General features: G+C 45.7%; 1 protein-coding gene across 1 annotated transcript in view; it reads right to left on the bottom strand.

Annotated features, from left to right (window-relative positions):
- LOC140899856 (myeloperoxidase) overlaps positions 1-21036 on the bottom strand; it is a 53060-nt gene that overhangs the window by 20117 nt on the left and 11907 nt on the right. Inside the window, exons 4-7 of the mRNA XM_073316024.2 lie at positions 18608-18811; positions 15930-16245; positions 5109-5269; positions 496-748 (exon numbers count right to left, since the gene is read on the bottom strand). Of these exons, the coding sequence (XP_073172125.2) occupies positions 496-748; positions 5109-5269; positions 15930-16245; positions 18608-18811 (934 nt within the window). The remainder of the gene's footprint in view (positions 1-495; positions 749-5108; positions 5270-15929; positions 16246-18607; positions 18812-21036) is intronic.

Raw genomic sequence — 21036 nt, 5'->3', positions numbered from 1 at the left:
TGGGTCAAGAAGAAAAAAAAATTGGATGATTTAGTTGGGGATTGGTCCTGCTTTAAGCAGGGGGTTGGACTAGATGACTTCCTGAGGTCCCTTCCAACCCTGATATTCTATGATTAATTGACAGCCCTAATAATAATCTATACAAATAATAGATAATACTTAGTCCTCCCATAAGGGGTGTGGACTAGATGATGTCTCGAGATCCTTCCTGTTCTATGATTCTATCCATTTGCCCGATAATTACACTTTGATGAAAATTGCTTATTTGCTGGAATTGAGGAAATGATTTATAAACTGAAAACACGTCCTGATGAATAGAAACAAATGATCAGATGTAATGAGCTTTAGGTTCTGATTCAGGAATTTACTTAAGCATGTGGTTAACTTGAAGCATGTGCTTAAGTCCCAGTGAACTCATCTGCTTAAGTACATTGTTGAATCTCTGCCTTGCTGACAAAGCAGGACTGCAGGCAGGGCCTGGCAAAGCATGCTTACCTTCCATTACAACCCTCCAGGAAGCACTGAATGTGAGGTGAAGAGGGACCCGGAAATGTGGACCCAAAGGTTGGAAATGATCATCTAAACGGGTCACAAAAGGCTGTATTGAACCATGACCAAACCGAAAAGCCAAGGAGAATACATTTGCCACGGTGGGATCCACAGACTCATCATAGCCCCCATAGCATGGTATTTCCTTCTCACTCTCATCTCCAAGCAGAAGTGGCAAGTAGTCTCTGTATGTTACTACCTGGAAGGGAGTACAGACTGAGTTAGAAGCTCATATACACTCTTTCTAAAGGAAAAAAACGATCACTTTCTAACGTTATCAATAGGATTGGTCAAAAATTCTATGTCAAAATGCAAGACATCAATGAAACAGCCAGGAAGGTAAAAGACAACAAGAAGGAAATTTTAAATATATGAGACACAAAAGCAATTCAAGCAATGGCTTTGTTCTATTACTAGGTATGGATGGCAGAATTGTGCGTAATGATGCAGAAGAGGCAGAAGTCTTCAATAAATATTTCTGTTCTGTGTTTTGAAAGGAGCAGGAGGATGTATTCATAACTTACAGTGATCATTAAATGCTTTCTATTCCAATAATAAGTAGGGAGCATGCTAAACAGCAACTGCTGAAGTTAAATGTTTTAAATCTGCAGGACTGGAAAACTTTCCCCCAAGAGAATTAAAAGAATTGGCCGGGGAGCTCTCTGAGCCACTGATGTTGATGGTCCAGAGGACCAGAGAAAAGCCAGTGCGCTGATATTCAGAAGGGTGACTAGAAAGGCCCAGCTACCTGAAGGGATTGGATAGTGCCTGTGCCTTGTGCTGGCCTCTGCACAGGGCTGAACTTCACTCACAGACAGCATGGCTGAGATATGAACTTTCCTCCCCAGCTGGATCTCCTTACCCTGTAAAGCTCCCCAAGAGCCTTGGTAAGAGATTAAAGTCAAGGATCTCCATGGTAGCATTCTTTTAGGGGGTCAAAAAACTTGTGGAGAAAGGTGTTTCAGTGGATATAATATATTTGGACTTTCAGAAAGCCTTTGTCAAGGTCCTTCTCCAAAGGTTCTTAAGCAAAGTAAGCTGTCATGGGATAAGAGTGAAGGTCCTCTCATGGATCAGTAAGTGGTTAAAACACAGGAAACAAAGGGTAGGAATAAATGGTCAGTTTTCGGAATGGAGAGAGGGGAACAGCTCTGTACTGGGACCAGTGCTGTTCAACATATTCATAAATGACCTGGAAAAAGAGGTAAAAAGTGAGGTGGCAAAGTTTGTGGAGGATACAAAATTACTCAAGATAGTTAAGTCCAAAGCAGAATGTGAGGAGTTACAAAGGGCTCTCACAAAATTGGGTGACTGGGCAACAAAACTGCAGACGAAATTCAGTTTTGATAAGTGCAAAGAAATGCCCATTGGAAAACATAATCCCATTAGACCAAAATGATGTGGTCTAAATTACCTGTTACCACTCAGGAATGAGATCTTGGAGTCAACCTTAAGTAGATGGCCTTGAAGGATGACAGAGGGGGACTACAGGTGCAGTTACCCCAAAACCTGTTCCTCTCCTTCTTCTCAGTTCAGTACTGTTCCTGAGGGAGGCAGATTGTTGATACTTTTGGCAGGCAGAGGTTTTTCCACTGTTTTCTTCGACAGTTTAGGAGAAGGAGAATATAGTGATTTTGCTCTTTCATCGCCTCCCTTTTTAGAAGGGTAGGCATGAGAAGATTCAGGGTTAAGTGATGTTTGAATCCACACAGACCATGTGCTCCCAGGTTCAAAGGCACCATAAATTGCCTGGCAGAGTAACCCTGCACCCTTGCAGCCAGGAAAGCCCTTGGAGGAAAAGCTGCTTTCAGACCACATGTGATAGGGAAATCACAGAAGATTAGGGTTGGAAGAGAGACCTCAGCAGGTCATCTAGTCCAACTCCCTGCTGAAAGTGGGACCAACCCCAACTAAATCATCCCAGCCAGGGGTCTGTCAAGCCGGGCCTTAAAAACCTCTAAGGATGGAGATTCCACCACCTCCCTAGGGAACCCATTCCAGTGCTTCACCACCCTCCTAGTGAAATAGTTTTTCCTAATAGCCAACCTAGACCTCCCCCATTGAGAGAGACAATTGTCTCCCACAGTATTCTTGTCAGCAAGTTAAGGAAGTATGGGCTGGATGAATGCACTATAAGGTGGGTAGAAAGCTGGCTAGATTGTCGGGCTCAACGGGTAGTGATCAATGGCTCCATGTCTAGTTGGCAGCCGGTATCAAGTGGAGTGCCCCAAGGGTCGGTCCTGGGGCCGGTTTTGTTCAATATCTTCATAAATGATCTGGAGGATGGTGTGGATTGCACTCTCAGCAAATTTGCGGATGATACTAAACTGGGAGGAGTGATAGATACGCTGGAGGGGAGGGATAGGATACAGAAGGACCTAGACAAATTGGAGGATTGGGCCAAAAGAAATCTGATGAGGTTCAATAAGGATAAGTGCAGCGTCCTGCACTTAGGATGGAAGAATCCAATGCACCGCTACAGACTAGGGACCGAATGGCTAGGCAGCAGTTCTGCGGAAAAGGACCTAGGGGTGACAGTGGACGAGAAGCTGGATATGAGTCAGCAGTGTGGCCTTGTTGCCAAGAAGGCCAATGGCATTTTGGGATGTATTAGTAGGGGCATAGCGAGCAGATCGAGGGACGTGATCGTTCCCCTCTATTCGACATTGGTGAGGCCTCATCTGGAGTACTGTGTCCAGTTTTGGGCCCCACACTACAAGAAGGATGTGGATAAATTGGAGAGAGTCCAGCGAAGGGCAACAAAAATGATTAGGGGTCTAGAACACATGAGTTATGAGGAGAGGCTGAGGGAGCTGGGATTGTTTAGCCTGCAGAAGAGAAGAATGAGGGGGGATTTGATAGCTGCTTTCAACTACCTGAAAGGGGGTTCCAAAGAGGATGGCTCTAGACTGTTCTCAATGGTAGCAGATGACAGAACGAGGAGTAATGGTCTCAAGTTGCAGTGGGGGAGGTTTAGATTGGATATTAGGAAAAACTTTTTCACTAGGAGGGTGGTGAAACACTGGAATGCGTTACCTAGGGAGGTGGTAGAATCTCCTTCCTTAGAGGTTTTTAAGGTCAGGCTTGACAAAGCCCTGGCTGGGATGATTTAACTGGGAATTGGTCCTGCTTCGAGCGGGGGGTTGGACTGGATGACCTTCAGGGGTCCCTTCCAACCCTGATATTCTATGATTCTATGTTCCTTGTTCTGTCATCTGCCACCACAGAGAACAGCCAAGCGCCATCCTCTTTGGAACCCCCCTTCAGGTAATTGAAGGCTGCTATCAAATCCCCCCTCACTCTTCTCTTCTGCAGACTAAATAAGCCCAGTTCCCTTAACTTCTTCTTATAAGTCATGTACCCCAGCTCCCTAATCATTTTTGATGCCCTCTGCTGGACTCTCTCCAATTTGTCAACATCCCTTCTGTAGTGGGGGGCCCAAAACTGGACACAATACTCCAGACGTGGCCTCACCAGTGCCGAATAGAGGGGAATAATCACTTCCCTTGATCTGCTGGCAATGCTCCTACTAATGCAGCCTAATATGGCCATGTCAGGGACAAAAATTAACTCTTTTGGTCTCCTTTTGTTATTGTCACAGTTTCAGGGTAACTGCACATGTATTCCCCCCTCCTACGTAAAGTTTTAGGCTCCCAGTTGTCACATTACTTGGACAGAGACCCGCATCTCTGGGGTTTTAAGGCTGCACAGCCTCCTGCCACCCACCGTGATATGCTCTCCAAGCCAGTCAGCCTGGGCTGTGCTTTCTCTCTAAGGGCAATAACTGGCACGAGCCAGTAGTTACCAACTACCACACAGCTCTTTCTCAGCAGAGCACATTTATTCTTAGGATAAAAGCATCACAGAGACAACATATAAAAACAATAAAACTTCTTACACACAAACTAAACATGCCAGAAATCACCCAACTTCCACATGGGGAGTCTGGTAGGCTAACGTCTCTTCCAACCCTTCAGATGGCAGTGGGGTCCCCTTAGGACCAAAGGTCCTGTCTGATTGCTGAATCAAAATGAGGACCTCGAGTGTGTTTAAACTCAACCATTCTATAGCCCAAGTTCTTTCCCTGTCTCTGAAAAACCCAGTCTGAGCCAAGAAATGCAATCCACCCCATGGAATTGTCTTAGCAACTCACATTAATCATCCCCACACTGTTTTTAATTCCTGGAGTAACTATCCCAATGGAGTAGAACACAGTCATACTGAAACTATTCCTAGATTGATTGCATTGGTCCCCAAAGATATTGCATGTGGTTAAATATCTGTCACAGAAATTATTTCCATTTGTACAACACTAAGCCACTAAAACTGAGCTGTGAGTGACTGATAAGGCAGAGGGGACTTGCAGCACATAGGGCGCCTAAAACATTTAGATCTGCAGGCTGCTGCCCACATAGCCCCAGTGGCTACAGGACCGAGCGAGCTTGGTGTGTAGGAACCTGCACAGGCAATTCTGGAGAGGAAAAATCATGTCTAAACCTGAGCAAAAAATGTTTTAATCAACAAGTGAATGGCAGCAAAACCAATATTGCAGCTAGTACCTGGGTCATGGCACCTATGATTTTTCGAGCCTCCTGGTAGAGCTTCTCTCCATCCCAGCATGGATTTAATTTCTTCAACTCGATAGCCAAGCGATTGTGCTCCCGCACAAAGAGTGTGTGGATAGCTGTTAGTCCCAGATTTTCAGTTGCTCGTGCATCACCTAAATTATAAAAATACAGTATAATTTTATATTTTATTCAGCTGAGGAACTGTTTTTAATTTGCCATATTAGATTCCTGCATTGTAAGTTGAGCTGCTTTCAATTCCAAGAATGGAGCTAGGGAATTAATATTATTTTGACCATGTTAAAATGTTCTAACAACTGTTTTGTTGAGGATCTCTAGCACCTCCATGCTGTGGAGCAGGGACTGGAAATTTGGCCCTTGTGCACGGGTTCTTGCAACAAATTTTTCGGTGGCCGCAGAGTACGGCCACCAACTCTTTCTGGTGGCTGCACGAACACTTTTTTCCTAAAATTATTTATTTTTCCTAAAGATAATAAAGTAATATACAACATATATACATCCAAATCATTGTAATTTATTAATGTAAGGTGTCATAAATATAAAGTGAAAGGGTTAAGAAGCTCTGATACAGTACTATAAAATCCTCTTACCTGTAAAGAGTTAAGATGCTTGGGTAACCTGGCTGGCACCTGACCTAGAAATGACCAATGGGGGGACAAGATACTTTCAAATCTGGGGGGGGGAGGCTTTGTCTGTGTGTGTGCGATACCTTTGCCGGGCATAGATCAAGGATGCAAGCCCTCCAACTCCTGTAAAGTTAGTAAGTAATCTAGCTAGAAAATACGTTAGGTTTTCTTTGTTTTGGCTTTTGAAATTCGCTGTGCTGGAGGAAATGTGTATTCCTGTTTTTGTGTCTTTTGTAACTTAAGGTTTTGCCTAGAGGGATTCTCCATGTTTTGAATCTGACTGCCTGTAAGATTATCTTCCATTCGGATCTTACAGAGTTGTTCTCTTATCTTTTTTTGTTCTTCTAATAAAGTTCTGTTTTTTAAGAATCTGAGGTTTTTGGGTGGGTTTTTTGGGTCTTAAAAATCCAAGGCTGGTTTGTGCTCATCTTGTTTATTCTCAAGCATCCCCAGGAAAGGGGGTGTAAGGGCTTGGGGGGATATTTTGAGGAAATAGGAACTCCAAGTGGTCCTTTCCCTGTTCTTTGTCTAAATCACTTGGTGGTGGCAGCATACTGTTCAAAGACAAGGCGAAATTTGTGCCTTGGGAAAGTGTTTAACCTAAGCTAGTAAGAATAAGCTTAGGGGTCTTTCATGCGGGTCCCCACATCTGTACGCTAGAGTTCAGAGTGGGGAGGGAACCCTGACATAAGGTTTTGGGGGTGTTTTTTGCAAACTCAATAATAAAAATAATGCACAATTATCTCTATTCTTTACTGGACCTAACAAAATAGAAACACAAATAAGGTATTTTGCACATTCTTGTCTTTTTATTATTGTTTCTTTTGCTTTTTGGATAAAAGTGGTTGTCTGTACAACAATTCTGAAGTAAATTTAGAAATGCTTTGACATAATAGAAGTCCAAATAATAATGAAAAACATCTCTGGGCAGCTTGGGTCTGGGGAGGATTGGGGAGGTGAGGCATGGCTGTGGCTGGCCCAGGGTTTCTCCGGGCAGGTGTGTGTGTGTGTGTGGGTTCTTGGGGCTCCTCCAGCTGAGGGGGACACACTCGGGGCTTCTCCAGGTTGGGGTCTTGTGGCTCCAGCCACAGGAGGGCAACGGTCTTGGGGCTCTGGCTGCTGGGGGGGAGCAGGCGGAAGCGGTGGAGTCAGGCACAAGCCTCCCCAAAGGGGGGAATCCACCTGCTGCCCATATGCCTGCCGCTTACCTCCTCACCCCCCCGCCTACCACTTGCCTCCTGCGTCCCTCCTCAGTTCCTCACCTGCTGCTCGCCTCCTCTTATCCTCCCCCACCCACCGCTTGCCTCCTCGCTCCCCTGCCACAGACACCCCCGTGCCTGCCATGAGAACCCCCACTCGCTGGTGGCTCGTTGCTCGCCTCCTCACTCCCCGACTCGCAGCCAGACCCATCCCCGACCTGCCTCCTCACTCTGCTGCTGGCTCGCTGCTTGCCTGCTTACTCCCCTGCCAGGCCACCCTGCCCGCCACTTGCCTCACCGCTTGCCTCCTACCCCAACCCAACTGCTCACCTTGCTCCTTAAGCCTTGTGTGTCCCACTTGTGTCTCCAGAGAGGCGGCACATGCAGGAGCAACAGGAAGGAAGGGGAGGGAGCAGATGCTTTCTGCCCCCACTGCCCAGGAATCTGCCTGAGCCGCAGGGAAACCCCCGGTATCCACATGCGGCAACAGTGGCCGCATTTGAGAAACAGGGCCCTAGTGTGAGGGATGTAATTTTGCCATCCCCATAAAAACCACCCAGATCTCAGTTCGCACATGCGAAGATTTGTTAGAGGCAGGCAGAAAAATTCTACAAAGATTCTGTATCGCTTCAGCAGGCCTGTAAGTAATGGCTGCTATGACTCAGCAAGGGCATGTGACCAGACCACATGATACTGGACTCCATTTTGGGTACCTGTATTTTTCCACAAACTGGGCTGGGAACTATTTTTGGAACAAAGGGTTCCCACCGTATGTTAAAACTATCTAAGGTGGGGTGTGACATCTAGTGGCCTCATGCCCCACATAAGAGAACTCCTGGAAACATCTGAGAAACAAAGACTGGACGGAGAGAAGGATTTCTAGCCCGTGTATGGAAATCTGGTGGACTGCTTGTATCAGCAGCCAGGGTGAAAAATCCAATCTCTCTAGTATTTTAGGCTTAGTTTGTGGGGGTTTTTATTTGCTAGGTAATCTGTTTGATCTGTTTGCTATCACTTAAAATCTATCTTCTTTTAATAAACTTGGTTTTTTGCTTTATCTAAATCAGTGTGCCTTTGAGTGCAGGGTCTGGGGAAAAAATCTCAGTTTGGTTAACACAGGCTTGTTGCATATTCCTCTCCACATTAAGGGAGGGGCGAACTAAGTAATAAATTCATACTGATTGAGGTTTTGACCAAAGCGGGACAGTACAGCTCTGGGGTCCTAGGCTGGGAAGCTGGGGGTATCTTGGCTGCAGCCTCTCCATTGTTGGTTCCAGCAGTGACTGGTCACAGCTAGTAGCTGCAGCTGGGTGTGTCCCTGTCTGTGTAAATGCTGCTGGCAGTCTAGGACCAGGAGCGGGTCTACAGCTTGTCACAGCAGCACAGTGCTGAGAGGGAACCCAGGGTGATGAGTCAGATGGCTCAGTGATACCCCAGTTCCAGGTGACACCCCGGGGGGAACACATCACAATATGCTCTATTCAAACTGAATACTTTCAGGGAAGTTCTATGTGCTGTGTTATGCAGGAGGTCAGACTCTAGATGATGACAGTGTTTCAATTGTTCTAAATGAAGTAAAAATCTAAAATGAACCAAACTGTACCATGGAATCTCTATGCATAGTAATTCCACGCTTGAATAATAAGAGTATAGCAGTAGGGATATACTACTGACCACCTGACCAGGATAGTGATGATGATTGTGAAATGCTCAGGGAGATTAGAGAGGCTATTAAAATAAAAAACTCAATAATAATGGGGGATTTCAACTATCCCCATATTGACTGGGTACATATCACCTCATGACGGGATGCAGAGATAAAGTTTCTTGACATCTTAAATGACTGCTTCTTGGAGCAGCTAGACCTGGAACCCACAAGAGAAGAGTCAATTCTTGATTTATTCCTAAGTGGAGCACAGGATCAGGTCCAAGACATGCATATAGCTGGACTGCTTGGTAATAGTGACCATAATATAATTAAATTTAACATCCCTGTGGTGGGGAAAACACCACAGTGGCCCAACACTGTAGAATTTAATTCAGAAAGGGGAACTACACAAAAATGAGTAGGTTAGTTAAATAGAAATTAAAAGGTACAGCGCCACAAGTGAAATCCCTGCAACCTGCATGGAAACTTTTTAAAGACACCATAATAGAGGCTCAACTTAAATGTATACCCCAAATTAAAAAACATAGTAAGAGAAGCAAAAAAGAGCCACCGTGGCTAATCAACAAAGTAAAAGAAGCAGTGAGAGGCAAAAAGGCATCCTCTTAAAAAGTGGAAGTTAAATCCTAGTGAGGAAAATAGAAAGGAGCATAAACTCTGGCAAGTGTCGTTTAAAAATATAATTTGGAAGGACAAAAAAGAATGTGAAGAACAGCTAGCTAAAGACTCAAAAAGTAACAGCAAGTACATCAGAAGCAGGAAGCCTGCTAAACAACCAGTGGGGCCACTGGACGATCAACATGCTAAGGAGCACTCAAGGATGATAAGGTCATTGCGGAGAAACTCAATGAATTCTTTGCATCAGTCTTCATGGTTCAGGAGGTGAGGGAGATTCCCAAACATGAGCCATTCCTTTTAAGTGACAAATCTGAGGAACTGTCCCAGATTGAGGTGTCATTAGAAGAGGAACAAATTGGTTAACTAAACAGTAATAAGTCACCAGGACCAGATGATATTCACCCAAGAGTTCTGAAGGAACTCAAATGTGAAATTGCAGGACTACTAACTGTAGTCTGTAACCTGTCATTAAAATCAGCTTCTATATCAAATGACTGGAGGATAGCTAATGTGACGCCAATTTTTAAAAAGAACAAAATTGTCAGACACATAGATGAACATAATTTGTTGGGGAAGAGTCAACATGGTTTTTGTAAAGGGAAATCATGACTCACCAATCTACTAGAATTCTTTCAGGGGGTCAACAAGCATGTGGACAAGGGGGATCCAGTGGATATAGTGTATTTAGATTTTCAGAAAGCCTTGACAAGATCCCTCACCAAAGGCTATTAAGCAAAGTAAGCAGTCATGGGATAAGAGGGAAGGTCCTCTCATGGATTGGTAACTGGTTAAAAGATAGGAAGCAAAGGGTATGGATAAATTATCAGTTTTCAGAATGAAGAGACATAAATAGTGGTGTACCCCAGGGGTATGTACTGGGACCAGTCCTATTCAACATATTCATAAATGATCTGAAAAAAGGGGTAAACAGTGAGGTGGCAAAATTTGCAGATGATACCAAACTACTCAAGATAGTTAAGTCCCAGGCAGACTGTAAAAAGCTACAAAAGGATTCTCTGAAAATATCCACTCAATGTGCAGCGGCAGTCAAAAAAGACAACAGAATGTTGGGCATCATTAAGAAAGGGATAGATTATGTGATACAGCATGGCCAGAGGGCAGCAGGATAGTGTTAGAAGGGAGCCTTATTCCCTGTAGAGGGAAGAGAGGTTGCTATAGAAGCCAATTAAAGCACCGGAAGCCAATTAAAGCACCTGAAACCAGTCACCTGATAAAAAACCCCTGCTTCAATCAGACAGGAGGAGGGGTTGAAGCAGAGTGGTTTGGTGCTGGAGCAGAGAGCAGTTTGGAGGGAAGCAAAGGAGAGTTTGGAGAAGTGCTGAGGTGGGCTAAGAAGACCAAGACCCTAGGGGGGACTGAGTCATCTATCTGCCGCCCCGACCGGGAACACCAAGAAGTCTGCTGCTTGCCAGGAGCTAGGATTCAGGATGTGATGGAGAGACTAACAAGAGTCATCAAGTCCTCAGATCATTACCCCTTCCTGCTTCTCCACATGGGCACCAATGATACTGCCAAGAATGACCTTGAGCGGATCACTGCAGACTACGTGGCTCTGGGAAGAAGGATAAAGGAGATTGAGGTGCAAGTGGTCTACTCGTCCATCCTCCCCGTGGAAGGAAAAGGCCTGGGTAGGGAGCATCGAATCGTGGAAGTCAATGAATGGCTATGCAGGTGGTGTCGGAGAGAAGGCTTTGGATTCTTTAATCATGGGATGGTGTTCCAAGAAGGAGGAGTGCTAGGCAGAGACGGGCTCCACCTAACAAAGAGAGGGAAGAGCATCTTCACAAGCAGGCTGGCTAACCTAGTGAGGAGGGCTTTAAACTAGGTTCACCGGGAGAAGGAGACCAAAGCCCTGAGGTAAGTGGGGAAGTGGGATACCGGGAGGAAGCACGAGCAGGAGCGCATGAGAGGGGAGGGCTCCTGCCTCATACTGAGAAAAAGGGATGATCAGCGAGTTATCTCATGTGCCTATACAAAAATGCAAGAAGCCTGGGAAACAAGCAGGGAGAACTGGAAGTCCTGGCACAGTCAAGGAATTATGATGTGATTGGAATAAAAGAGACTTGGTGGGATAACTCACATGACTGGAGTACTGTCATGGATGGGTATAAACTGTTCAGGAAGGACAGGCAGGGCAGAAAAGGTGGGGGGGTTGCATTGTATGTAAGGGAGCAGTATGACTGCTCAGAGCTCCGGTATGAAACTGCAGAAAAACCTGAGAGTCTCTGGATTAAGTTTAGAAGTGTGAGCAACAAGGGTGATGTCGTGGTGGGAGTCTGCTATAGACCACCAGAGACCAGGGGGATGAGGTGGACAAGGCTTTCTTTCAGCAACTCACGGAAGTTACTAGATCGCATGCCCTGGTTCTCATGGGAGACTTCAATCACCCTGATATCTGCTGGGAGAGCAATACAGCGGTGCACAGACAATCCAGGAAGTTTTTGGAAAGTGTAGGGGACAATTTCCTGGTGCAATTGCTGGAGGAACCAACTAGGGGAGGAGCTCTTCCTGACCTGCTGCTCACAAACCGGGAAGAATTAGTAGGGGAAGCAAAAGTGAATGGGAACCTGGGAGGCAGGGACCATGAGATGGTTGAGTTCAGGATCCTGACACAGGGAAGAAAGGAGAGGAGCAGAATACAGACCCTGGACTTCAGATAAGCAGACTTTCTCTCCCTCCGGGAATGGATGGGCAGGATCCCCTGGGAGAATAACATGAGGGGGAAAGGAGTCCAGGAGAGCTGGCTGTATTTTAAAGAATCCTTATTGAGGTTACAGGGACAAACCATCTCAATGTGTAGAAAGAATAGTAAATATGGCAGGCAACCAGCTTGGCTTAACAGTGAAATCCTTGCTGATCTTAAACACAAAAAAGAAACTTACAAGTGGAAGATTTGGACAAATGACCAGGGAAGAGTATAAAAATATTGCTCAGGCATTCAGGAGTGAAATCAGGAAGGCCAAATCACACCTGAAGTTGAAGCTAGCAAGCGATGTTAAGAGAAACAAGAAGGGTTTCTTCAGGTATGTTAGCAACAAGAAGAAAGTCAAGGAATGTGTGGGCCCCTTACTGAATGAGGGAGGCAACCTAGTGACAGAGAATGTGGAAAAAGCTAATGTACTCAATGCTTTCTTTGCCTCTGTCTTCACGAACAAGGTCAGCTCCCAGACTACTGCACTGGGCAGCACAGTATGGGGAGGAGGTGACCTGCCCTCTGTTGAGAAAGAAGCGTTTCGGGACTATTTAGAAAAGCTGGACGAGCACAAGTCCAAGGGGCTGGATGCGCTGCATCCAAGAGTGCTAAAGGAGTTGGCGGATGTGATTGCAGAGCCATTGGCCATTATCTTTGAAAACTCATGGCAATCGGGGGAAGTCCCGGACGACTGGAAAAAGGCTAATGTAGTGCCCATCTTTAAAAAAGGGAAGAAGGAAGATCCTGGGAACTACAGGCCAGTCAGCTTCACCTCAGTCCCTGGAAAAATCATGGAGCAGGTCCTCAAGGAAACAATTCTGAAGCACTTAGAGGAGAGGAAAGTGATCAGGAACAGTCAGCATGGATTCACCAAGGGCAAGTCATGCCTGACTAATCTAATTGCCTTCTATGACGAGATAACTGGCTCTGTGGATGAGAAGAAAGCAGTGGACGTATTGTTCCTTGACTTTAGCAAAGCTTTTGACACTGTCTCCCACAGTATTCTTGCCAGCAAGTTAAAGAAGTATGGGCTAGATGAATGGACTATAAGGTGGATAGAAAGTTGGCTAGCTTGTTGGGCTCAATGGGTAGTGATCAACGGCTCCATGTCTAGTGGGCAGTCCGTGTCAAGTGGAGTGCCCCAAGGGTCAGTCCTGGGGCCGGTTTTGTTCAATATCTTCATGAATGATCTGGAGGATGGTGTGGATTGCACCCTCAGCAAGTTTGCAGATGACACTAAACTGGGAGGAGAGGTAGATATGCTGGAGTGTAGGGATAGGATCCAGAGGGACCTAGACAAATTAGATGATTGAGCCAAAAGAAATCTGATGAGGTTCAACAAGGACAAGTGCAGAGTCCTGCACTTAGGACGGAAGAATCCAATGCACCGCTAGAGACTAGGGACCGAGTGGCTAGGCAGCAGTTCTGCAGAAAAGGATCAAGGGGTTACAGTGGATGAGAAGCTGGATATGAGTCAACAGTGTGCCCTTGTTGCCAAGAAGGCCAATGGCATTTTGGGATTTATAAGTAGGGGCATTGCCAGCAGATTGAGGGACGTGATCGTTCCTCTCTATTCGACATTGGTGAGGCCTCATCTGGAGTACTGTATCCAGTTTTGGGCCCCACCCTACAAGAAGGATGTGGAAAAACTGGAAAATGTCCAGCGGTGGGCAACAAAAATGATTAGGGGACTGGAACACATGACTTATGAGGAGAGGCTGAGGGAACTGGGATTGTTTAGTCTGCGGAAGAGAAGAATGGGGGTGGATTTGATAGCTGCTTTCAACTACGTGAAAGGGGGTTCCAAAGAGGATGGCTCTAGACTGTTCTCAGTGGTAGCAGATGACAGAACAAGGAGTACTGGTCTCAAGTTGCAGTGGGGGAGGTTTAGATTGGATATTAGGAAAAACTTTTTCACTAGGAGGGTGGTGAAACACTGGAATGTGTTACCTAGGGAGGTGGTGGAATCTCCTTCCTTAGAGGTTTTTAAGGTCAGGCTTGGCAAAGCCCTGGCTGGGATGATTTAGTTGGGGATTGGTCCTGCTTTGAGCAGGGGGTTGGACTAGATGACCTCCTGAGGTCCCTTCGAACCCTGATATTCTATAATTCTATGATTCTATGAAAGGGACACCTGGTTTGTGCAGAGGGAGGGCAGCAAGCCCCACAAGCTGAAGGGCAGGAGAGGGAAGTAGCCCAGGGGAAGGAACTGCTAGTTCAAGCAGTTTACCGCTATCCCTAGGGCCCCTGGGCTGGGACCCAGAGTAGAGGGCGGGCCTCTCTCTACTCCCCTCCTCTAGGACACTAGTGGGGCAGTTAATACCCCAGTTCAGGGGCAAGAAGCGGTGCCCTGAACGTCCCCCAAGAAGAGAAAGCGCGAGACCCATCATAGCAGTGCCGGCAATTTGCCACACGAATAAGACAGAAAATATCATATTGCCTCTATATAAATCCCTGGTACGCCCACATCTTGAATACTGCATGCATATGTAGCCGCCCCTTCTCAAAAAAGATATATTGGAATTAGAAAGGTTCAGAAAAGAGCAACAAAAATTATTAGGGGTATGGAACGGCTGCCATATCAGGAGAGATTAATAAGACTGGGACTTTTCAGCTTGGAAAAAAGACGAATAAGGGGGGATATGATTGAGGTCTATAAAATCATGACGGTGTAGAAAAAGTAATTAAGGAAGTGTTATTTACTCCTTCTGATAACAGAAGAACTAGGGGTCACCAAATGAAATTAATAGGCAGCAGATTTAAAATAAACGAAAGGAAGTATTTTTTCACACAATGCACAGTCAACCTGTGGAACTCCTTGCCAGAGGATGTTGTGAAGTCCAAGACTATAAGAGGATTAAAAAAAGAACTAGATAAATTCATGGAGGATAGGTCCTTCAATGGCTATTAGCCAGGATGTGCAGGGATGGTGTCCCTAGCCTCTGTTTGCCAGAAGGTGGAAATGGCAACAGGGGATGGATCACTTGATGATTACCTGTTCTGTTCATTCCCTCTGGGACACCTGGTGTTGGCCACTGTTGGAAGACAAGATACTGGGCTAGATGGACCTTTGGTTTGACCCAGTATGGCCATTCTTAAAGCAGATATGCAGCCTTGAAGCTCCAAGGTGATCTCTTCTTCCCTCTAATCCTTCAGCTGAGGGATAGGTACCTTTGCCTACCGCCATAGATTCTAACCTCACTTCTCCTATTAACCGGCATTAATAATTTTATGCACTTCATAATTCTTACTACTAAAGAAGGACTCAGGTGTCAGACTTCCCCTTTCACAGAAGAAGGAACAGAGGTTTCATAACATCATCCTCACAGAGCTGGGAACAGAACCCAGGTTTCTCATCCACTCGAGTCTCATCCTCTTAGCCACATTACTTCTTAGAAAGAATTTGCCAAACCTATGAGCATGAGTAAAGTAGACTGTTTCTGCATATCTAGTTCATTGTTTTAGAATAAAATGGCTTACTATTGCTTCCACATAGTGCAGTCGCTCTTCCATGTCACTGGTACTAGTCTATGCTGAAGTACAAAAGGTTCTAGACCCTAGAACAAACCCTGCTGTTGATGATGCGCAAGAAGAGGTGTCACAGTTGTTTTGTTTGTCTGTTGAAAAAAACAAACTAGGAAATTACAAAAACTGATTGAAAAACTCAAAAATTTTCTTGGGAAAATGACCGTTCGAAATTTTTTCACGAAAAAATGATGAGTTCTCTGTGGGGATTTTTCTTTTGACTAGAACTTTTCATTTAGTTTTGTAATGACAATTTAAAATGAAAATAATGTTTTTGGCTTAAAACATTTCCATTTTCAGTTTTGTCATTTTCATGGTTCCCCCCATTTTTTCTTACACAATACTTTTACACAATAGTTTCTGATGTCTCATTATGTTTGTCTCAGGGACTGCTAAGTTTCTCTGCAGCTCACTTCAGAAAATTAATTGTTCTCCAGGCACATGACTTACCTGCTTTAAAACAGGGGATATTCATGATCTTGTTTGTGAATAAACAGAGGCTTTGGGATTTGTTCTCAAAGGGCAGTAATCCCAACCCTGCATCCGTAAAGTTCTGGTTCAGCGCCATCAAACCAAGCTGGTTTGTCTGATTCCTAAGACTCTTAGCTAAAGGTACTTCACTGCCATACACCATGCTGGCATCCAGAAATGAGGTGATTGCATTGATCTGCTCTCGCACAAATGTTCTGGCATTGCACACTGGAGCTGTACGGACAAATGGCATACAAGTATTTGGATCCTTAATTCGTGGATCATGAGGGGGAATCTGTAGAAAACAAAAGAGAATTACTCCCAATTTAAAGTGTCGAGGTGTTAATAAAGTTTGGATTTTTTAAAAAGATATTCCCTAGTTCAAACGGAATTATTCTAGGGAAGATCTATGGCCTATGTTATATAGGAGGTCAGACTAGATGATCACAATACCCCCTGGCCTTAGAATATATGAATCTACAAATGTTCCAAATGCATTATCTATTCTTATTATGTATGAAAATAGCAACAGGGGAATTCACAGATTAGACCAGACCAATGGTACATCTAATCTAATGTCCTGTCTCTGACAGTGTTCAATAGCAGATGATTCAGAGCAAGGTGCCATGAACCCTGCAGTAGGCAGTCATAAAATAATCTGCCCCCATGAAGGTCACATTCTAATCCCTAACAGTAAAAGATCAGTTTAAAATCTGAAGTAGGATTTTTAGAACCTTGTCAAACATTTTATTAGCATTAACTATTCTAAATCTGGATGCTCTTGTTATGCATATCCCTCTTTGTATCTTGCTACATTCATCATCTAGTATCAGTAAGTTCCAAAGTCTATTGATTTATATACTTATATTTTTTTCTGTCATTTTCTCCATCCCATTCTTTATGCATCATAACATCATGTTTCCTTTTTTGACCACAGCTGCATATGGAGCAGAGGTTTTCATTGAAATGTCCACAGTGATGCCCGAGTTCTTTTCCTGATTTATAAAAATATTACATACAACCCTACTCTCAAACAACCCAATTAAACAAAAAACCCAACTATGGTTAAAGAATATTATTTAGATCACAAAGTCAAGCACTCAAAAGTTAGGAAATTACAAATTTTATGGCTGCTCTTAACTCTGCTTTTGTGTGTCCATTCTGTGCACTAAACGAATCCTAGAAAAAATAGTATTTTATCACATAATAAAAGACTGTAGCATGATCACTATGTGCCAGCGGACAGAGTAAAGGCTGCATGGACAACCTGAATTCTGGTATTTTTAAACTTTGGATTGCTTGACTTTGCAGTCTAAATAGTGTTCCTTTAATGTAGTTTTTGTGCAAGTAATTCCCTGTCTTCTTTGGCTTGGGGAAGGTGGTGGGTGCAGCATCCCAGTCTGTCTCTCCCCACAATACCCTTTTTCAGCTGATAGACATTCGCAGTACGGTGGCTACTGTTTCTTTGGCAGCAGTGTGGGCCCCGCCTTCGAATGTGCTGTTCAGTTAGTTTTTCAGCAGGCTACCAACATGTTTCTGAAGAATGAAAGTGAGAGAGGGGAAATGGCCATTTTTTCAACTATTTGTTGTATCTCAGGAAAACGTGAACAGAATTACACAGGGCAATGAACGGGCACTTCTCTGGCTCCAGGGCTTTCGCTGTGCCAAATTTCAAAAGCCAGCTGCAAACAGTGGAGCTAGTAGATCATCCCAGAAAAGCTTGCAAGAGTATTTTATGATGGAATTGTGATGGGGTGTACATGCCCCATACTGGGGAACCAAGGGTTAATGAGTAGCCCAGAAGGCCCAGGCCAGCTGCACCTGCGGGGCCTGCTCACAATGGAGGCAGAGCTCAAAAGGGAGCAGCCCAGTTGTGTCAGAGTAGATAAAGCCAGGGAGCAGTTCTACGTAGTTAGCTCCTACAGGAGCTCCCACCACTTGGACCAGACCCATCCCCTGAGCTGCTGGAGGGCCCTGGGGAGACCGGGAGCAGTGGGCTGCGATTGATGGAGAAGAATCTTTGGATCGCTGCCAGGGAGAAACCTTATTCGGTGAGTCCATAAGCAGACTCTGCTGTGACTTTGGAAGGGCAGAGGCTGGGGTAGGAAGTGACCCAGGGAGCAGGCTTGGGGGGGTCTGCCCCAGGCTGTGTATCTGACCTGCCAGTCACAGGGCCTCCGATGGAGCAGGGAGGGCCCAGGTTCCCCTACCTCACACCCCGCAGACTCTCGCCACTGGCCTGTCGTGACTGCAGAATCTTCCCACTAGGCTGTACTGCCAGGTTTGGACACCAATCCCCATGGACAAGAATGTGCTAGGCAACCTAAATATAGAGGTTACTACCATAGGTGTTGGAACTAGGGGTGCTGCTTCATGAACTGGCTTGAAATGGATTCCGTTATATACAGGCTTTACAGTTTGGTTTAATGGCTTTCAGCACCCCACTATATAAAATGTTCCAGAACCCCTGCTTACTACCAGCTCCCCTTGTAATATACAGTGTGCTAGGTGCTTTAGGCTCTTTGAAGAATTCACATCTTTGATCTCTCTATTTTTTCACCATAAAGTTTTTCTGACTTTTTTTAAAGACTATTCTAGTCTTAGAGTCCAGGGGCTGCTCCTGCAAGGGAGGAAAAGACTCAAGGCTGTAGTTGTACCTTAATTGGGAAGCAAGGTGGCTCAAAGGTGCAACTGGTCTCACAATGAACTTCTTTATTGTTGATTTTTGTAGTAGTGAAAGGGGCTAAGTCCAAATCGTGATCAACCCACTGACCCCACTGCATGAAGATGAGAGAGCGCTCCTGGTCTTCAGTGACATTCTCATTGGCTGTGTGAATTATTTCATTTGACACTTTTCGAACCTGCACAGAATCAAAACAAAACCATTTATGATTGAGACACAGTGAACGTTTAGCTCCATAGGGGAAGTGCTGTAACTTTAGGGGTAGCCTGCTACAGACCTCAGGAAAGTATCAGACACAACACTTTGTTATGCTGAAAGTCAATTTCTGAACATCAGTGATGAAGTTCAATGAACTGCCAATGACGCAGCCTTCATCGCCCACTGGAATCTTTAAAGAAGCAGCTTTGTGCTTTCTCCCTTGCTGCCATTCAGCAACTGGGAGAAGCTCCCTGTAAAACACCTGCAAAGCCACTTCACTGTCCTCCGTCAAAACCCCTCTTCAAACTCTCCTTTGCCATCATGCCTACAAAAAACTAGGTAGTGTTTAGGCAGCTGGTGAGCCGAGACCCTATCCATCATGCTGCCCTGTGATGTTGCATTGTGCTCCCCATCTGTCTGTCCGTGTCCACCTTTTGCCTCGTCTTATATTTAGATTGGAAGATGTTTGTTCTGTTTGCACAGTGCCTAGCACAATGGGGTTCTGACTGATGACTGGGGTCCTAGGCACAACCACAGTACACCATGATGGTGAGGAGGAAGAGGAGGAAAGCGTTACAGTCTGGTTTTACTCTGAACAGTGACTCTTAAAATGGAACTTCCTTACTCAACCAATCTGCTCCCTGCATGTATTCAGTCACGTGTGTTGACGCCAGACTGAGATCATCACCCCCCATCTGCACATGAAAGACACCCTTTGTGAACAGATCTCTCCCCTCTGTGAGGAAGGGAAGCGCTTCTGCCATTGTGGTACTGTGGATGCTCTCCCCTCGACTTCTCCACAGAGCTGAGGGTCAGAGCAGTGGGAGAGAGTGCAAGCTGGATGACCCAGAAGGAGTGGGAGTGCTGGGTTCATTCTGGCCATAGGCACCGACTCCATGGGTGCTCCAATCAGCTCCCCCCACTTCCCCTCAGTGCCTCCCATTCACCAGAAGCCTGGATCAACTCTTCCTCCTCCCTCCCAGCACCTCCCGCACTCCACGATCAGCTATTTCATGGCTTACAGGAGACCCTGGGGTGGGGGGAGTGGGGACAGGGCACACTCAGGGGATGGGCTGGAACTGGGCAGGAAGAGGTGGGACAGGAGTAGAGTGGGGGCAGGAAGAGGTGGGGTGGGGTCAGGGCCTCGGGTGGAGCAGAGTGGTGGGTTGAGCACCACTGGGGCGTGAAAGAAGCTGGCGACTGTGATTCTGGCATTCCCTCACGTTTGAGGGCTCAACTTTGCAACCTTCTTTTAACAATATTTTCTGGTATAGAGTTTCCTAGAATTTAAAGACCCTGAAGAAACACAATTCCATCATGTGCAGCTGTAGTAACCCAGGAGCTTGGGTTAGCAGCAGGGTTTGAACATAGATCTCTTATTCTTCAGCTGAAGGAGTTGCTCCTTTAGCTTAGAGCGGTAGTAGGCTATTGTCCTCTGTGTGTATGCAGTGTTGTTGTAGCCGTGTCAGTCCCAGGCTATGAGAGACAAGGTGGGTGAGGGAATGTCTTTTATTAGACCGTCAGTTGGTGAGTGAGACAAGCTTTCAAGCTACACAGAGTCCTTCCTCAGGTCCTCTATGTGGACGGACTTCTGGACTGGGCATGACACACATGTTGCCAGTAGGTTATTTGCTTGACAGAAGTAGAATGTCAGGGAGTCTGAAGGGTTTGAACCCAGGATCTCTGAGTATGAAAGCAAGAACATAAACTGTTTGAATGAGAGAATGAGAATGCTTGCTAGTGATGCAATGCATTGACACCGTTCTCAGGCCTCAATGGGTCTCAAAGCACCTTAGGAAGGTGGAGATGCAGGAGTTACTACACCTTACAGACACCAATGCCCGGGGCACAGAACTGGCATATCCATTTGGGGTGAAATTCACCCCATGCAGAATGCAAGCCCAGGTGCTGACTCTGTGGATGCTCCAGGGCTGGAGCACCCTCCAGAAAAAAACAGTGGGTGCTCAGCACTCATTCATGGCGGCTCCTCCCCCACCCCCCAGCACCTCCCATCCCCTACAACCAACTCTTCAACGGCATGCAGGAGGTGCTGGGGGGAGGGAGCAGAGTGAGGGTGGGGAGCTCAGGGGAGGGGCGGAAGGGGCGGGAAGAGACAGGATGGGGCCTTGGGGGAAGGGGTGGACTTGGGATGGGGCCTGGGGAAAAGCTGGGGTTGAGCAACCCCCGGAAAACGTTGATCCAATG

The sequence above is a fragment of the Lepidochelys kempii genome, chromosome 17 (assembly GCF_965140285.1).
Source record: "Lepidochelys kempii isolate rLepKem1 chromosome 17, rLepKem1.hap1, whole genome shotgun sequence".
NCBI lineage: Eukaryota > Metazoa > Chordata > Testudines > Cheloniidae > Lepidochelys > Lepidochelys kempii.
The sequence above is the reverse complement of the archived record's forward strand: the minus strand, read 5'-3'. Positions and strand labels throughout refer to the sequence as shown.